The 16,348-nt window shown below is 41.9% G+C and overlaps 1 protein-coding gene across 4 annotated transcripts in view; it reads left to right on the forward strand.

Moving 5' to 3' along the window:
* The window catches only part of CEP120 (centrosomal protein 120), a 71,162-nt gene that overhangs the window by 10,739 nt on the left and 44,075 nt on the right, over positions 1-16,348 (forward strand). For 3 of the 4 annotated variants that reach the window (XM_045794846.2, XM_045794844.2, XM_045794845.2), the window contains 4 exons: positions 1,328-1,476; positions 11,798-11,995; positions 14,226-14,453; positions 15,706-15,922. In XM_045794846.2, coding sequence (XP_045650802.2) covers positions 1,328-1,476; positions 11,798-11,995; positions 14,226-14,453; positions 15,706-15,922 — 792 coding nt within the window. The remainder of the gene's footprint in view (positions 1-1,327; positions 1,477-11,797; positions 11,996-14,225; positions 14,454-15,705; positions 15,923-16,348) is intronic. The other variant, XM_087862351.1, reaches the window with a different exon arrangement.

The raw sequence follows: 16,348 nt of genomic DNA on the forward strand, positions 1-16,348 counted from the left end.
GGGTGTTCTGCTCCCAGGGCCTTCCAGTGAAAAAAGTGAGGGAGTAGGTTCATGTATGTACACACACACACACACACACACACACACACACCCACGAACATGGATATATATACACGCACCAGCCACCGTTACATATATACCTTTATATCCGTGTTTATCCATACGTTTAGCGAACCGTGTACATTCACATTGACACCTTCATTCCCTCCAGTCTTACATAAGGTTTATCCTAATTGTTGTCCCTTTCCATACCTGTAACTCGCTGACACCAGGAGACCTGTCATAGTTACACTCTTTGCACTTCTGAGCTCTGCTGACCTTACTATTTTATGGCTGTCTTTATTAAAGTGATAGATGCTGTGTAAGGGCTTTACTTTCATTATTTAATTTGATCTTCTAAACAACATTATAAAAGCTTTGCAGAACAAAAATGGGAACAAAAGGAAATCCTGTAGTTTCCCCGTAAAGCTGGTAAATGGCTGAATTGGGATCGGAACCTTGGTCTGTTACTGGAGTGTCTGTCTGCGGAACTGTTGAGCTCTGTTTAGCCAGTGCTGCAGTAAGTTCATTTCTTCGGGGTTACCCCCGCGTGCTGCCCCTCCCCCTCGCCCCCCATCAGAGTCTGAGCTGCCCTTTCAGCAGCTGCTTAGGGAAATGTTTGGTTTTAAACTTTTCAAGCCAAACGTATAATTTCTCAGGCTGCAAAATAGGAATCTGGAGAGGGTTGCTTACTGCTGAGGGTTGTGTATATCTGACGTGTGCATTTTATCACGTCCCCAAATTGTTTCATGCTTTCCTCCTGTTCTTGGAAAACTACCTCAGTGTTTGAGCGTGGCGCGCAGGAAGGCCAGGTGTTGGGGCTCCGCTCCGTCTTCCTGCCGGTCAGTCCTCAGCCAGGAGCCGGCACACCACGCCCCCCTCCCCCGCCCCGTGCTCGTGCTCCTAGTGCAGTTCCTTCTGCCTGGAACACTGTTCTCTGTCTCCTCCCTTATTCCGTTCGTTCACCTCTCCCTTCTTAGCTGCACCGGGCTGATGTTTCAGTTCCCAGTTTAGATTCACTTCCTTCGGCAGACCCATGATGCCTCTTCTCCGCGGTTTATTCAGTTTTAAAATGTTAACCGTATTTTGACTTAGAAAGAAAATGGTGGTTAAGTAAGGTTTCTTGGGAGAGTGTGTTTAAAAAAAAAATTCACAGGAAACCTTACTGAGGTACTGACTATATCCGTGAGAACTGCCAAGCAAAATACAAAGCATAACCAGCTTTCAGAATCTTAGAGTGGTTTACGGCAAACTCTAATGTAGTTGAATTGTGGTTTCCCCTGTAAAGTACCTGCCGGCCTGTCTGGACTGGATCCCAAGGACATCGTGGCCGTGCTGAATGAGGAGGGAGGCTACCATCAGATCGGACCAGTGGACTATTGCACCGACTCCTTCGTTCTGTCGGTGACCATCGCCTTTGCTACCCAGCTGGAGCAGGTGAGACTTGCCCTCTGGGGAGTGAGTCACAAAGAACTGAAAACAGTGATTTTCTTTCTTTCCTTTCCTTTCCTTTCTTTCTTTTTCTTTTTTTTTTTTAATTAAAATTTGCCTTTTAGGTATTAAAAAGATTTGCAAGTGGACTTTTTTTTTTTACACTTTTAAAAAGATGTAGAAAAATGTTTTCATTCATATCAAAGTATTTCTGCTTTAAGAACAGACTTAATTGGTATGATTTTAGTAGTAAGAGAAAAAAATTAAAATCTCTTAGGATTTAGAAGAAAGACTGTCCATAAACACTGTTTCCCACTGCGTGCTATTTTAAGGACTGGTCTGAAAGGATTTTTTTTCCAAGTGTTGAAAAAGTGACTTTTCGGAGAATTGTTCAATGTTGGGAACACTCGGTCTCTGTCATACTTCAATAGGTATCATCTGGGATTAGATTTTACCTTACTTACAAACTAACAAATTTGGTAATTACTGCTTTTTTGTTTTTTTAATGTTTTTTTATTATGTTAGTCACCATCCCCGCTTTCTGATGTAAAGTTCGATGATTCATTAGTTGCGTAGAACACCCACTGCACCATGCAATACGTGCCCTCCTTACTACCCATCACAGGTCTATCCCATTCCCCCACCCGTCTCCCCTCTGAAGCCTTCAGTTTGTTTCCCAGAGTCCATAGTCTCTCATGCTTCATTCCCCCTTCTGATCACCCCCCCTTTCTTTATCCCTTTCTTCCCCTACCGATCTTCCCAGTTCTTATGTTCCATAGATGAGAGAAATCATATGATAATTGTCTTTCTCTGCTTGACTTATTTCACTTAGCATTATCTCCTCCAGTGCCGTCCATGTTGCAGCAAATGTTGAGAACTCATTCTTTCTGATGGCTGAGTAATATTCCATTGTATATATGGACCACAACTTCTTAATCCAGTCATCTGTTGAAGGGCATCTCGGTTCCTTCCACGATTTGGCTATTGTGGACAATGCTGCTATGAACATTGGGGTGCATATAGCCCTTCTCTTCACTACGTCTGTATCTTTGGGGTAAATACCCAGTAGTGCAATGGCTGGGTCATAGGGTAGCTCAATTTTTAACTTTTTAAGGGACCTCCACACTGTTTTCCAGAGTGGCTGTACCAACTTGCATTCCCACCAACAATGGAGGAGGGATCCCCTTTCTCCACATCCTCTCCAGCAATTGTTGTTTCTTGCCTTGTCAATTTTTGCCGTTCTAACTGGCATAAGGTGGTATCTTAGTGTGGTTTTGATTTGAATTTCCCTGATGGCTAGTAATTTTGAACATTTTTTCATGTGTCTGTTAGCCATTTGTATGTCCTCATTGGAAAAGTGTCTGTTCATATCTTCTGCCCATTTTATGATTTGTTTGTTTCTTGTGTATTGAGTTTGAGAAGTTCTTTGTAGATCTTGCATACCAGTCTTTTATCTGTAGCATCATTTGCAAATATATTCTCCCATTCCGTGGCCTGCCTCTTAGTTCTTTTGACTGTTTCCTTGGCTGTGCAGAAGCTTTTTATCTTGATGAAGCCCCACAAGTTCAATTTAGCTTTTGTTTCTCTTGCCTTTGGAGATGTGTCATGAAAAAGGTTGCTTTGGCCGATGTCATAGAGGTTGCTGCCTATGTTCTCCTCTAGGATTTTGATGGATTCCTGTCTCACATCGAGGTCTTTCATCCATTTGGAGTTTATTTTTGTGTACAGTGTGAGAGAGTGGTCAAGTTTCATTCTTGCATGTAGCTGTCCAATTTTTCCAGCACCATTTATTGAAGAGACTGTCTTTTTTCCACCGGATGTTTTTTCCTGCTTTATCAAAGATTAGTTGCCCAAAGAGCCGAGGGTCCATTTCTGGGTTCTCTATTCTGTTCCATTGGTCTATGTGTCTATTTTGGTGCCAGTACCATGCTGTCTTTGTGATCACAGCTTTGTAGTACAGCTCAAAATCCGGCATTGTGATGCCCCCAGCTTTGTTTTTCCTTTTCAACAATTCCTTGGCGATTCGGGCCTTTTCTGGTTCCATACAAATTTAAGGACTATTCCAGTTCTTTGAAAAAATGTCATCGGTATTTTGGTCGGGATAGCATTGAAAGTGTAGATTGCTCTGGGTAGCATGGACATTTTAACTATGTTAATTCTTCCGATCCATGAGCATGGAATATTTTTCCATCTTTTTGTGTCTTCCTCAATGTCTTTCAAGAGTGATTTATACTTTCTATAATATAAGTCCTTTACGTCTCTGGTTAAGTGAATTCCAAGGTAACGTATGGTTTTTGGTGCTATTGTAAATGGGATGGATTCCCTAATTTCTTTTCTTCAGTCTCATTATTCGTGTATAGAAATGCAACTGATTCTGAGCATTGATTTTTGTATCCCGCCACATTACTGAACTGCTCTATAACTTCTAATAGTTTGGGAGTGGATTCTTTTGGGTTTTCCATATAGAGTATCATGTCATCTGCGAAGAGAGACATTTTGACTTCTTTGCCGATTTGGATACCTTTGATCCCTTTTTGTTGTCTGATTGCTGTTGCAAGGACTTCTAGTACTATGTTGAATAATAGTGGCGAGAGTGGGCATCCTTGTCGAGTTCCTGATCTTAAGGGAAAGGCTTCCAGCTTTTCCCCATTGAGAATAATATTTGCTGTAGGCTTTTCATAGATGGCTTTTATGAGATTGAGGAATGTACCCTCTATTCCTACACTCTGAAGGGTTTTAATCAGGAAAAGATGCTGTATTTTGTCAAATGCTTTTTCTGCAGCAATTGAGAGGATCCTATGGTTCCTGAGTCTTTTCTTGTTGATATGATGTATCACGCTGATTGATTTGCGAATGTTGAACCACGCTTGCATCCCAGGGATGAATCCCACTTGGTCATGACGGATAATCCTTTAATGTTATGTTGGATTCTATTAGCCAGGATATTGTTGAGGATTTTGGCGTCCATATTCATTAGGGAAATTGGTCTGTAATTCTCCTTTTTGGTGGGGTCTTTGCCTGGTTTGGGGATCAAGGTAATATTGGCCTCATAGAATGAGTTTGGTAGCTTTCCTTCTGTTTCTATTTTTTGAAATAGCTTTAGGAGAATAGGTATTATTTCTTCTTTGAATGTTTGGTAGAATTCCCCAGGAAAACTGTCCGGGCCTGGAGTTTTGTTATTTGGAAGGTTGTTTATCACTGACTCAATGTCTTCATAATTGGCCTGTTTAAAAAATCGATTTCTTCCTGTTTCAGTCTTGGTAGTTTATAGGTTTCCAGGAAGGCCTCCATCTCTTCCAGGTTACTTAATTTATTGGCATATAGATGTTGATAAAAGTTTCTAATAATCCTTCCAATTTCATTGGTGTTGGTCGTGACCTCTCCTTTTTCATTCATAATTTTACTAATTTGGGTCCTTTCTCTATTCTTTTGGATAAGTCTTGCCAGTGGTTTGTCAATTTTATTGATTCTCTCAAAGAACCAGCTTCTAGTCCTGTTGATCTGCTCTACTGTACTTCTGGTTTCTAATTCATTGATTTCTGCTCTCATCTTGGTCAACTGCTTCCTCGTGCGTGGATTAGGCCTGTCCCTCTGTTGCTGTTCCAGCTTCTTGAGGTGAGAATATAAAAACTGCATTTTAGATTTTTCTATTCTTTTGAGTGAGGCTTGGATGGCTATGTATTTCCCCCTTAGGACTGCCTTTGCAGTATCCCATAGGTTTTGGACCGTTGTGTTTTCATTCTCGTTGGTCTCCATAAATTGTTTAAATTGATTTTTGATTTCCTGGTTTATCGAGTCATTCCTGAGCAGGATGGTTCTTAGTCTCCCAAGTGTTTGAGTTTCTTCAAAATTTTTCCTTGTGGTTGAGTTCCAATTTCGGAGCGTTGTGGTCTGAGATATTTTGCAGGAGATAATTTCAGTCTTTTGGTATCGGTTCAGACCTGTTTTGTGTCCCAGAACATGGTCTATTCTTGAGAATGTTCCATGGGCATTAGAATAGAATAAGTATTCTTTGGTTCTGGGGTGTAGTGTTCTATATATATCTATGAGGTCCAACTCGTCGAGTATGGCATTCAAAGCTCTTGTTTCTATATTGGTTTTCTGCTCCGGTGCTCTGTCTGTTGCTGATAGTGGAGTGTTGAGGTCCCCTACTATTAATGTATTTTTATCTATATGTCTCTTTATTCTGGTTAAGAGTTAGCTTGTGTATCTTGCTGCTCCCCTGGTGGGGGCATATATATTTATAATTGTCATATCCACTTGTTGGATACATCCTTTAAGAATAATATAGTGCCCTTCTGTGTCCCTAACTATAGTCTTTAGTTTAAAATCCAATCTGTCTGATATGAGAATTGCTACCCCAGCTTTCTTTTGAGGTCCATTGGTGTGAAAGATGGTATTCCATCCCTTTACTTCAGTCTGAATGCATCTTTAGGTTCAAAATGAGTCTCTTGTAGACAGCAAATGGATGGGTCATGTCTTTTTATCCAGTCTGCAACCCTGTGGTGTTTTATGGGAGCATTTAGGCCATTTACATTGAGACTGAATATTGAGAGAGATGATTTTAATGATGCCATGTTGCCAGTAAAGTCTTTGTTTCTATAGATTGTGACTTTCTGTTCTGTATCACTCTTGGGGCCTTTTTACCTTTATAGAACCCCCCTTAATATCTCCTGTAAGGCTGGTTTCGTGGTTACGAAATTGGTCAATGACTGGCGATTCTGGAAGGTCTTTATTTCTCCATCAATTCTGAATGACAGCCTTGCTGGATAAAGGATCCTTGGCTGCATGTTTTTCTCTGAAAGAGCTTTAAAAATGCGCCCCCCCCCAACCCTTTCTCTCATTCCAGGTCTGTGTAGACAGGTCTGACGTAATTCTGATACCTTTGCCTTGGTACGTGAGAAATTTCTTTGCCCTGGCCGCTTTCAATACTGTATCCTTGCATCTAATATTTGCGAATGCACTATGACGTGACGTGGCGTAGGTTTGTCGTGGTTGAGCTTGGGAGGGGTCCTCTCTGCCTCTTGGACACGAATGTTTGTTTCCCTTGCTAGATTAGGGAAGTTTTCAGCCACAATTTGTTTAAATATCCCTTCTAGACCTCTTGTTTTTCTCCACCCGCTCTGGGATGCCGATGATTCTGACATTGGAACGTTTCATTGAGTCAGTAATCTCCCGTAACCTACATTCCTGTGCGTGGATTTTTTTGAGCCCAGATTCTATTTTAGTTTTTTCTTCTACTAACCCATCCTCCAATTTGCCAATACGTTCTTCTGCCTCATTGACCCTGGCCGTCAGAGCCTCTAGTTTTGCCTGCATTTGGCTCATAGAATTTTTAATTTCTGCCAGATTCGCTCTCATTTCTGCCCTTAGAGATTCTATATTTTCATTAACATTTTCGTTAATACTTTTTTCAAGTCTGCACATCATCTTGACCATTGTTACTCTGAACTCCATTTCTGATAATTTGGTTATATCCATATCCATTAGTTCTGTGGCAGAGGCCACAGACTCATTGTCTTTTCTTTGCTGGGGGGAGGATTTCTCCTTCTCGTCATTCTGATGAGGAGAGGTTGCGGGATTGTCCAGAGCCCAAATTATTGACCGGGACCCAGGCCGTGCGCCCTTGTTTTATAGGGATCTTAGGGATGTGGGCTTCTTGATTTTTCAGCCTGCCTTCTGGGGGAGGGGCCTGCCGCGCCGATACTCAGGCAGCCCTGTTTGGGTAGAGTCTCCGTGTCCCCTGCGAGGGGGGATGGGGATGGGCACTCCCTGAGCCGGTATTTCCAGGCTTTTGTTCTCTGGCGGCTTTCCCTGGTGGTTTGCTGTGCCTCTTCTGAGAGTCAGAGCAGCAGTGGCCGAATCTCAGCCCCTGTCTCAGAACAGAGGGATCGCTGACCATTGTCCACTGATGTTCTGGCCACTTTAACTCTGTTTCTGTTGGTGCTGCTCAACCCTGCCGCGTCCCGGGATGTGCGCCCCACACCCGGCGTCCCAGCCCTCACTTCCAGGGCCGGCGCGTCTCTGTCCTTTGTGTTTCTAACGCCGCCAGCCACCCCGTGCGCGCTCCCGGATCTCCCTTTCTCAGTCTGGATCCAGTGAGCGCACCGGGATTCCGGGGTTCCGCGAGATGCCTGGTGGGGCGCGCACCCGGCTCACGGTCTCAGTCTGCTGTTTTGCGGGTGCCGACCACGAGCCCCGCCCGCTCCCCCGTGCAAGTGGCTACCGCTTCCCGGCGCCCGAACACGGCGGCTCCCTCCCCCTTCCGTTTATCTTCCGATATCTGTGCGCGGTTTCACGGCTCCCCGCCTCGTACCTCAATACTCAGCGCTGGAGATGTTCATTTGTAGAGATCCAGATGCATCTTCCTGCGTCTCAGGCTGATTCCGTGGTTGTTTAGGCTGGTCTGGTTCCTATCCAGCTCGACTCGGGGGACTGGCTGAAAAAGGGGTCCCCTACTCCTCTGCCATCTTTACTCCTCCCCCCGACAATCACTTCCGGTAATTACTGCTTCTCGGATGGTGCCAGAAGACAGAAGGTTCTTGGGTCAGAGATAAAGGACTATACTACTCTCAGCACAGCAGACAACACGCACATCTGTATATTGTCTGCCATCTTCCTTGCCCCATGTTCCAAGGGTGACACAGAGGGGCCCAGGTGGCTGCCCCACACAGAGTGGGTTTGTGCCATGGCTGAGGAGCACAGAACTTGGGGAGTAGACCACTTGAATCGTAAACAGTCCTGGTCTCTCTCCGGTCTCTCTCCAAGAAGACGCTTAATTCCTCGAGCTTACCAGCTGCACATGCAGCCCTGGGAAGCAGCCTGGGGGAGAGTGGTCTGGGTCTTGCGATCTCGGTGCCTCAGCGAGAAGTGCAGGGATGCTCAGGACACGTGCCAACATTCCCTCTTCGCAAAAATGGCTCAACACAAAATGAGCTGTTACTCCATGGTCTTTATCAGGATCAAGCCCAGTTTTCTCGAGTTTATGTTGGTCTATAGCAATTGAAATAAATTAATAATTTCAGAAATAGAGAATTATGGCTTATGACTTACATTTTTTACCTTACTGTTGACTTTCTTAGAGGTACACAGCTCCCACACAGTCCACATTTAGAATATTAGGTAATGATTTTTCTCAGGAAATATTTACAATTTTGTCATACCAAATTCATGCTTCTGCCTTTCTCCATCAGTTTCTCTTTTGCTTCATAAAGCTCTGCTTATGGGTTGCCCCAGCTTACTATGCCGTTTGGCTGGGGTAAGGTCACATGTCCACTGTCCTCATTAACCACATCAGGGGACACATTAGATAATGAGGCCACTATACTTTTACTGTGTTATTAAGTAGATGCAAGGCATCTTACATTACTACTTTATTGTTAGTTTTTTTCAGCTCTAGGGAGGCATCATTGTGCCTCATCACTTACTGTGTGTCCTGTTCCGTGAAGTAGGCATTTTGCTAACTACCGTGTTCAGTCCTCCCACAACTTTAGGGGATGATTATTTTCATTTTCAAGATCACGAAACCATTTCTTAGGAAGGTTGTACAGCTAAGTAAATGGCCTAGGTATTTCTGGAAATAGAGTCACTTCCCTTATTCTCTCGTTGCGGTATTAGGCTCTCTGCTCTCTTGCGCAGTTTTGGAGTACGATGCATTTGCGCGGGTTCTCTTTCTCACCACTCACTCACTGCTGACTAGCTAGCTCCTTCCCCTTCGGCACTGTAACCTTTCGGAGGCTTGAGGTTTTTCAGTAGTAGACTGGTGATAATACCAGCTTTCCATATAAGCATGAGGGAGGAGACAATGTAATCAGAATGTCTCCCACATAGTTTGTATGTGTGAAGCTACGTTTGTATGATAACAGCTTGTTGGGAGTAATTGGCCTATTGAATCCACAACTAACACTAAAACAGTTCTTGGTAATACAAGGTGACTCACTGGGACCAGTCGCTCAGTTTAGTTTTAAGAACTCAAAAACCAGATTGACAACTGGCTGTTGGCTCTCCCTGCTAAAAAGGAAGCCAGGCAGTTTTCTCTCAAGAGTAAACCGAATTACCATGGAACCCAGCAATTTCAGTGCTAGGTGTGAATCAAAAGAACTGAAAACAGGTGTTCAAATAAAAACGTGTACGGGAATGTACATAGCAGTATTCACAGTCTCCAAAAGGTGGAAACAACCCAGATGTCCATCAGTGGCTGAGTGGGTAAACCAGATGCACACCGTACGCTGGAATATTGCACGACTATAACGGAGTGGGGTACTGTCAGGCGCTGCAGTGCGGGCAGACGTTGAACGCAGGCCGAGTGGAAGAAGCCAGACACTCAGGGCCACATGATGTGTGACTGCACTTATATGAAATCCACTAGCACAGGTGAACCCATAAAGACCCGGAGCAGATTTGTGGTTTCCTGGGGCTGGAGGAAGGGGGGAATGGAGACTGCTTCATGGCTGCGGTGTTTGTCCTGGGGAGGTGAGCGCCTTCTGGAGCCAGATGTAGGGACCAGTGCATGCACGGCCTTGTGAATGTACTCAGTGGTACTGAGGTGCTCGCTTTTTAATCGTTACAATGGTACATTTTCTGTTACGTGTACTTTACAATAATTAAAAAATTGAGCCCAATAGTCTACTCATCTTTTGATATTATTTAATATTTGTTGTTTGCTTTTTTCATTATTTATAGACAAGCCAGGGGTCTTATAAATTAGCCATTTAGTTCTTTCCTCAAGCTAGTGACAGGTACTAGGAGAAAGTATCAAGCAACAAATAAAGCTAATAAAAAATACTTTTTCAGATGCACATCAGTGACTTAGGACATGATGCTATCATGTTGTAGATTGGAGGAATGAGTTAGGAGCGGGGAGACCGGATGGTGATAATCTTGTGTGGCTCCTTTTCTTAAAAATTGGACATTTATGGTTAAAAAAAAAAAAAACCTTCCAAATACAAAGACATTAAAGGATTTTTAAAGGAATCTTTTCTTAGTGGAAATTAACTTAAAATTAAATATACTATGAAATATTGGAGGGCCATCTTTAGTTTTTAAAATTTTTATTGCTTTCTGATTATGGAAGAAACCAAAGAAAAAAAGTCTTGTCTAATTAAACTCAGAAATAATCACAGGTAAGGATACTATATTTTGGCCTCAGACATTTTCCCATTCATGTAACCGCTGAGTCTGTGCTGGGTGGTGGAGTTGTGCAGTTGAACATGTATTCTCTCTTTTAATCCTTCTAACGACCCTAAAAGAAATGGAGGGACAGAGTGACAGAGGAACTTGTTCGAAGCTTCTCAGTCAGCCGTTGATGGAACCAGGATTGGGGGCTTAATCCAGAATCTGTTAACAGCTGTAGGTGTGTAAGTGCTGGCTCTCTCTAGATAAATCTGATTAAGATCTACTCACGGGCAGTTTAATGTATGGGGTTGGAGTAAACGTTCACTTCACACATAAAAATATACTTTATATGACACCCTAGCTATTGAGTATCTGCTGTATTATTTTACACGAAATGACGATTGAATATTTACTGCGTACTGAATATGGGGCTGTTTCATTCTAAGCAGGTAATTCTTTGATTTTCACGAACTCCACAAGCTGTGCTGTAGCTCTGCTTGGCCTGCCAGCATGTCTTAGATAGCAGCTCTGTTGTATGATAACTAGGATATGCTGAAGCCATCTTCTTTGACGAACACAAGAGCTGATTTTTAACAGCGTGCTAGTGAACACTTAGAGTGTGTTCGGTGTTTTATGGGCCAGGAATCCATGTCTTTGCCATATGCGGCCATGAAACTACGAGCTTTGAGAAGTAACACTCTTATGAAAGGAAATAGCCTTTTGCAGCTGTTAATTTATAAGGTTCCCAAATTTGACAGAGTGGCTAGGAAGCGTTTTTCTTGAGGGCCTGGACTAAGGTGTCACATTTAATAGCTTGGATTACGGTTGTTTAAAACCCTCCTCTGATGACTGGAGAGGGTGGCAGAATAAGATGAAATAAGGTATATGGAAATAAAGCTCAGTTTAAAGTACTTGACCACTTTCTTCTAAAAGAACTTTCATGGACTCGTTCATGGATCAGATGAATAAAAAGTAAACTTGAAAATAACAGCAATCTTTAAAAATATTTTAGTCTTTGGGCTTTTCTAAGGTAAACCTTGAAAAATTAAACCAGTCATTTGGTTGTAATTTTTCAGAGATGTAGAAATTTTGAGTGAATTATTTCAAGACTTAGATCAGCATTTTGGCAAATATCTTGGCGTTCATCACACACGCATAAGCATGTATGATGGTTTACAAGTTAATGCTCTTTTCTTTTTCCTTGAATGTTTAGTTAATTCCATGTACCATGAAACTTCCAGAAAGACAGCCTGAGTTTTTCTTTTACTATTCTTTGCTGGGAAACGATGTTACAAATGAACCCTTCAATGATTTGATCAACCCAAACTTTGAGCCAGAGAGAGCATCTGTTCGAATACGTAGCAGCATAGAAATTCTTCGTGTTTACCTGGCTCTTCAGTCTAAACTACAGGTAAGTATTGCAGAAAATTGTTTTTTTTTTTTTTAATTAGAGGTGATTTTTTTAGGCTTCAGAGAGGTACCTAAACCCTTACTTCAGTAGTGAAGATCATCTTTCTGCCACGTCATTTAATGTTTTAGCAATTACCCTGACTCGTAAAGGCCTAGCATAACTGTTACTTCAGAATTCTAGGAGATAAACTTCTTTACCTAGTTATTATGAAAAGAGGTGTATCAGTTGTCAGGCTTTAGGATAAAAAATGGTTTGGAGCCTAAAGCTGTATGTGGGTTCAGGGAAAATTTCATCATTAACTAGTGGGCGTAGTAGCTATGCACACACAGGTCACACGCTGGATTTTAGAGTTTATACACCTTATTGCTATTAAAAGCAAATAACACAACTTTCTAAAGCCTGCCCTTGAATTCAGTACTTTTGTAAAGTAATTTTTTATTGGACTCTCTTCGAAAGTAAACCTTACGTAGTGAAAATGACTATTTTATTTATTACAATTGCTTTTAATCAGACTGAAAGGGGGTAGTGAAATAAAGGGTTAGGTCGTCATTTGTTGAATGTGATCATTCATGAGATTTGCTTGCAAATTTGGGTGGGAGGTGGGAAGGGGCATTCAGAAATTATAGTACTTACAGAACTATAATTTAGCGGTAATAGAAATTCTAGAACCAGGGGGCGCCTGCGTGGCTCAGTCGGTTAAGCATCTGCCTCTTAATTTCAGCTCATGATCTCAGGGTCAAGGACTGAGCCCTGCTTTGGACTCCACGCTCAGCAGGGATCGGCTTGAGGTTCTCTCTCTCCTCCTCCCCTACCTGTGCCCTGTGCTCGCGCGCACGCGCTCTCTCAAATAAATACACCTAAAAAAAAAAAAAAAAATTACAGTAGAACTAAATTTTGGAGGTGGTTCTGCTAAACCCAGGAGACTAAATAGCCAAATATTATATAAAATGACGAACTGCTTTTTTTTTTTGTTTTGTTTTGTTTTGCTGCATTTCATCTTTTCACATAGTTTTTAGCTTTCTAAAGATCTTGAATTTTTTTCTGTCTCTAACATACCAATCTTTACTGAAGTAATGACTTCTTTCTTAGGACTTAAATGTCCATGAGAATTAAACTAACAAATCCTTTCTCTCCAGCCCACCGCCAACATCATACCTAATAACATTAAAACTAAGTGACAGGTCACTGCCTACCTTGGAACTAAAAATAGTTTCATGTTGTGACTGCTTATTGTGCGTGTGAATGCCATGTTTGTCCATACAGTGAGGTAAAGTACTATAGTAGGTAAAAAACAAAACAAAACAAAAACCCAGTTTATACCGTATACCTGAACAGCCATTTTTTTCCCCTGTGGTGCGTTTTTTTTCCCCCTTAAAGATTTTATTTATTTGACAACACAAGCAGGGGGAGCCTCACGCAGAGGGAGATGGAGTGGGAGCCGTATGCGGGGCTTGATCCCCAGATCCTGGGATCATGACCTGAACCGAGGGCAGAGGCTTCACTGTAACTGAGCCACCCAGGTGCCCCCTTTTTTCTATAGTTTCAGAAGGGAGTAATGTCGAAGTTTGATTAGGTATCAGTGATAAACAGTACAGCCCACCCAGGTATTCTATTTTACGTTGTACTGGTAAACACTGTTTTATATATAAAATCTAAAATCTAAAAAGCAGGAAAAGAGAAACACTGAAGATGTTCTATGGATGAATGAAACAAAATCATTTCAGGTTCTTTAGGGGCTGGATTCACTAACTTTTTTTTCTTTAATAACTGTTTAATGTTGAAATGGAAATAGAAAAAAATGCTTGAACTATTAGTTTTGTTTGCATTCGTGTATTCATGATACAGTTTGTGAAGCAGCATAGTAAAATATTAAAATAACCACAGCTCCTGAAAGGGAGAAGGGCGATCATGTATGAGTATACAGTAGTGAGAGAAAAAATGAAAGAGAATGGCTTTATTATGGAGTTCTTAGTAAATTCTGTGCCTTACCAACAACTTGAACCATCAAGTCTAAGAATCTATTACTCGCATGGACTCTGTGCTGAGCGGGAGTGTGGAGCCCGACACGGGGCTTCATCCCACGACCCTGAGATCGGGACCTGAGGCAAAACCAAGGGTCGGATGCTCAGCTGACCGAGCCACCCAGGCGCCCCTAACTTGCTGTGAAGTGTACGTGTTTAGGAGACAGGAGAGAATATGAAGCCTGTTTTGATTTTCTCTTTCACATTAGATCCATCTTTGCTGTGGAGACCAGTCCCTTGGAAGCACAGAAGTACCCTTAACTGGGCTACTGAAAAAGGGGAGTACGGAGATCAACCAGCGCCCGGTCACAGTTGAGGGTGCCTTTATTCTTGAGCCTCCAAACCGAGCCAAACAAAAGCTCGCCCCTATCCCTGTGGAGCTAGCCCCGACTGTCGGAGTGTCTGTGGCTCTGCAGAGAGAAGGCGCAGACGCCCAGGCAAGTAGTGGCCCCCCAGCCCCTCCTCCAGCTCCTGCGCGGTCACTCGGGACTACTCATAAAAGTTGAACTTGCATGAGAAAGTATTTATTATTCTTAATTAGTGCCCTATATTATATGATACTTCCTTTCTGAAAAGTACTGTGACTTCCCAGCTATACTTCATTAAGTGTTTATACAGAGCCTTTGCATACAGTCTTTTTTTTTTTTTTTTTTTTTTTAAAGATTATTTGAGAGAGAGCGGGAGAGACAGCACGAGCAGGGCGAGGGGCAGAGGTAGAGGGAGAAGCGGACTTCCCGCTGAGCAGGGAGCCTGACACGGGCTCTGTCCCAGGACCTGACTCGAGATCATGACCTCAGCTGAAGGCAGATGCTTAACCGACTGAGCCACCCCGGCGCCCCCCCCCCCCTTTTTTTTAAGGATTTTTTTATTTTTAGAGAGGAGGGGGCAGAAGGAAAGAATCTCAGGCAGACTCCCAGGTGCCCCCATATAGTCTTGTCATGTAGTAGGAACCATTCCCCCCACCCCCAACTCATGGTCAGTCATTGCCAGAAAAGAGACTCCTCTGAAAGAGAATGTTGTTAGACCTAGTTTCTGGGAATCTGCATTAATGGTAATGGTTTCGGTTGACTCAGCTGGAGCTGAGACAAAGTTCCTGGTTCATTGTTGCTTCGTGGCCCTAATACTCTCTTTAGGCAACAGACATGGGTATTTGCTTGGATGCATATATGTTTTTTGATTGTACGTAGCCCTAGAATCAACTTTCGTGTACTGTTCTTTTGAAGAACTGATCTTTATGTAGGTTATGAATTAAAGAGAGAAAAACAAAGTGAGAGTTTAAGTATATACATATATGCATATATTTTTAGAAGAAAGTTGAACAAAGGAGAGAAAGAAAGTCAGATACGTTTTTGTTTTAGTAACAGGCCTCCATTGTGTTTATGGCCTTGGTAATGATAACAACAACTATCCCCAAGGACACTTGGCCTGACTTGTTGTATCAAATATCCCTTCTTGCCAGTTAGGATGCATTTTGGTACTCAGCTCTGGATATCGTATTTCCTTCCTGTTCATCTTCCTTTTTCTGGTCCTAGATGCTATAAGAAAATTTGCAAATTATGAAGAAAAATAGACTAGGAATATCCAAACTGGGAAAGGAAGCTTATATTTTTAAAAAACAACGTCACGTTTTTGCTTAATTATGAAGGAAAGTGCTTTGCAAATTATACTTTATTTAAAAATTGTTTTTAGTCTTTAATTGACTTAAAGACCCAGAATGAACATGAGCTACAGCATTCAAAGAAGCGAGTTTTAACTCCTATAAAAGAGAAGACACTCACTGGGCCAAAGTCAGCAAGCGTGTCCCCTGTTCCACCTCAAAACCCATCACCTCCCACAAAAGACGATGCAACAGGAAGTGAAGCAGAAAGCTTACAATATGATAAGGACACAAAACCAAATACAAAGGGTAAGATGTTCTTTTTACAGACTTTTTAGGTGTACATTTTGTAGCCATCTAACGATTAAGAGTTTTCACGGTTTATAAGTAAATTTTGAGCTTTTTTTTTTTTTTTAAAGAGCCAATAATGTATGATGTAAAAAAAAAATTCAGTGTAAATTGAATCAAATTTAAATTGAGTCTATAACTTCATCATAGGATTTGCTAAAAGGTAAGGGAATTTTATCAGTGACTTTTATTTTAGAAACAGTAGCTTATTCAGAAGAAATTACAGAAAATAGGTCTTTGAAACATATTTTTAACTAGGAAACACTTAAATATTGTGAATTCACTGGAATTTCAGGGAGAAGAGCTACCGCCTATTGTAATAATCATTATACTCGTTTTTGATGCTCCAGTTAAGGGAGAGACTGAGAAAGGTTTTATCTGGTTTTA

Source organism: Ursus americanus, chromosome 5 (assembly GCF_024610735.1).
Source record: "Ursus americanus isolate L20-20 chromosome 5, mUrsAme1.1.p, whole genome shotgun sequence".
Lineage (NCBI taxonomy): Eukaryota > Metazoa > Chordata > Mammalia > Carnivora > Ursidae > Ursus > Ursus americanus.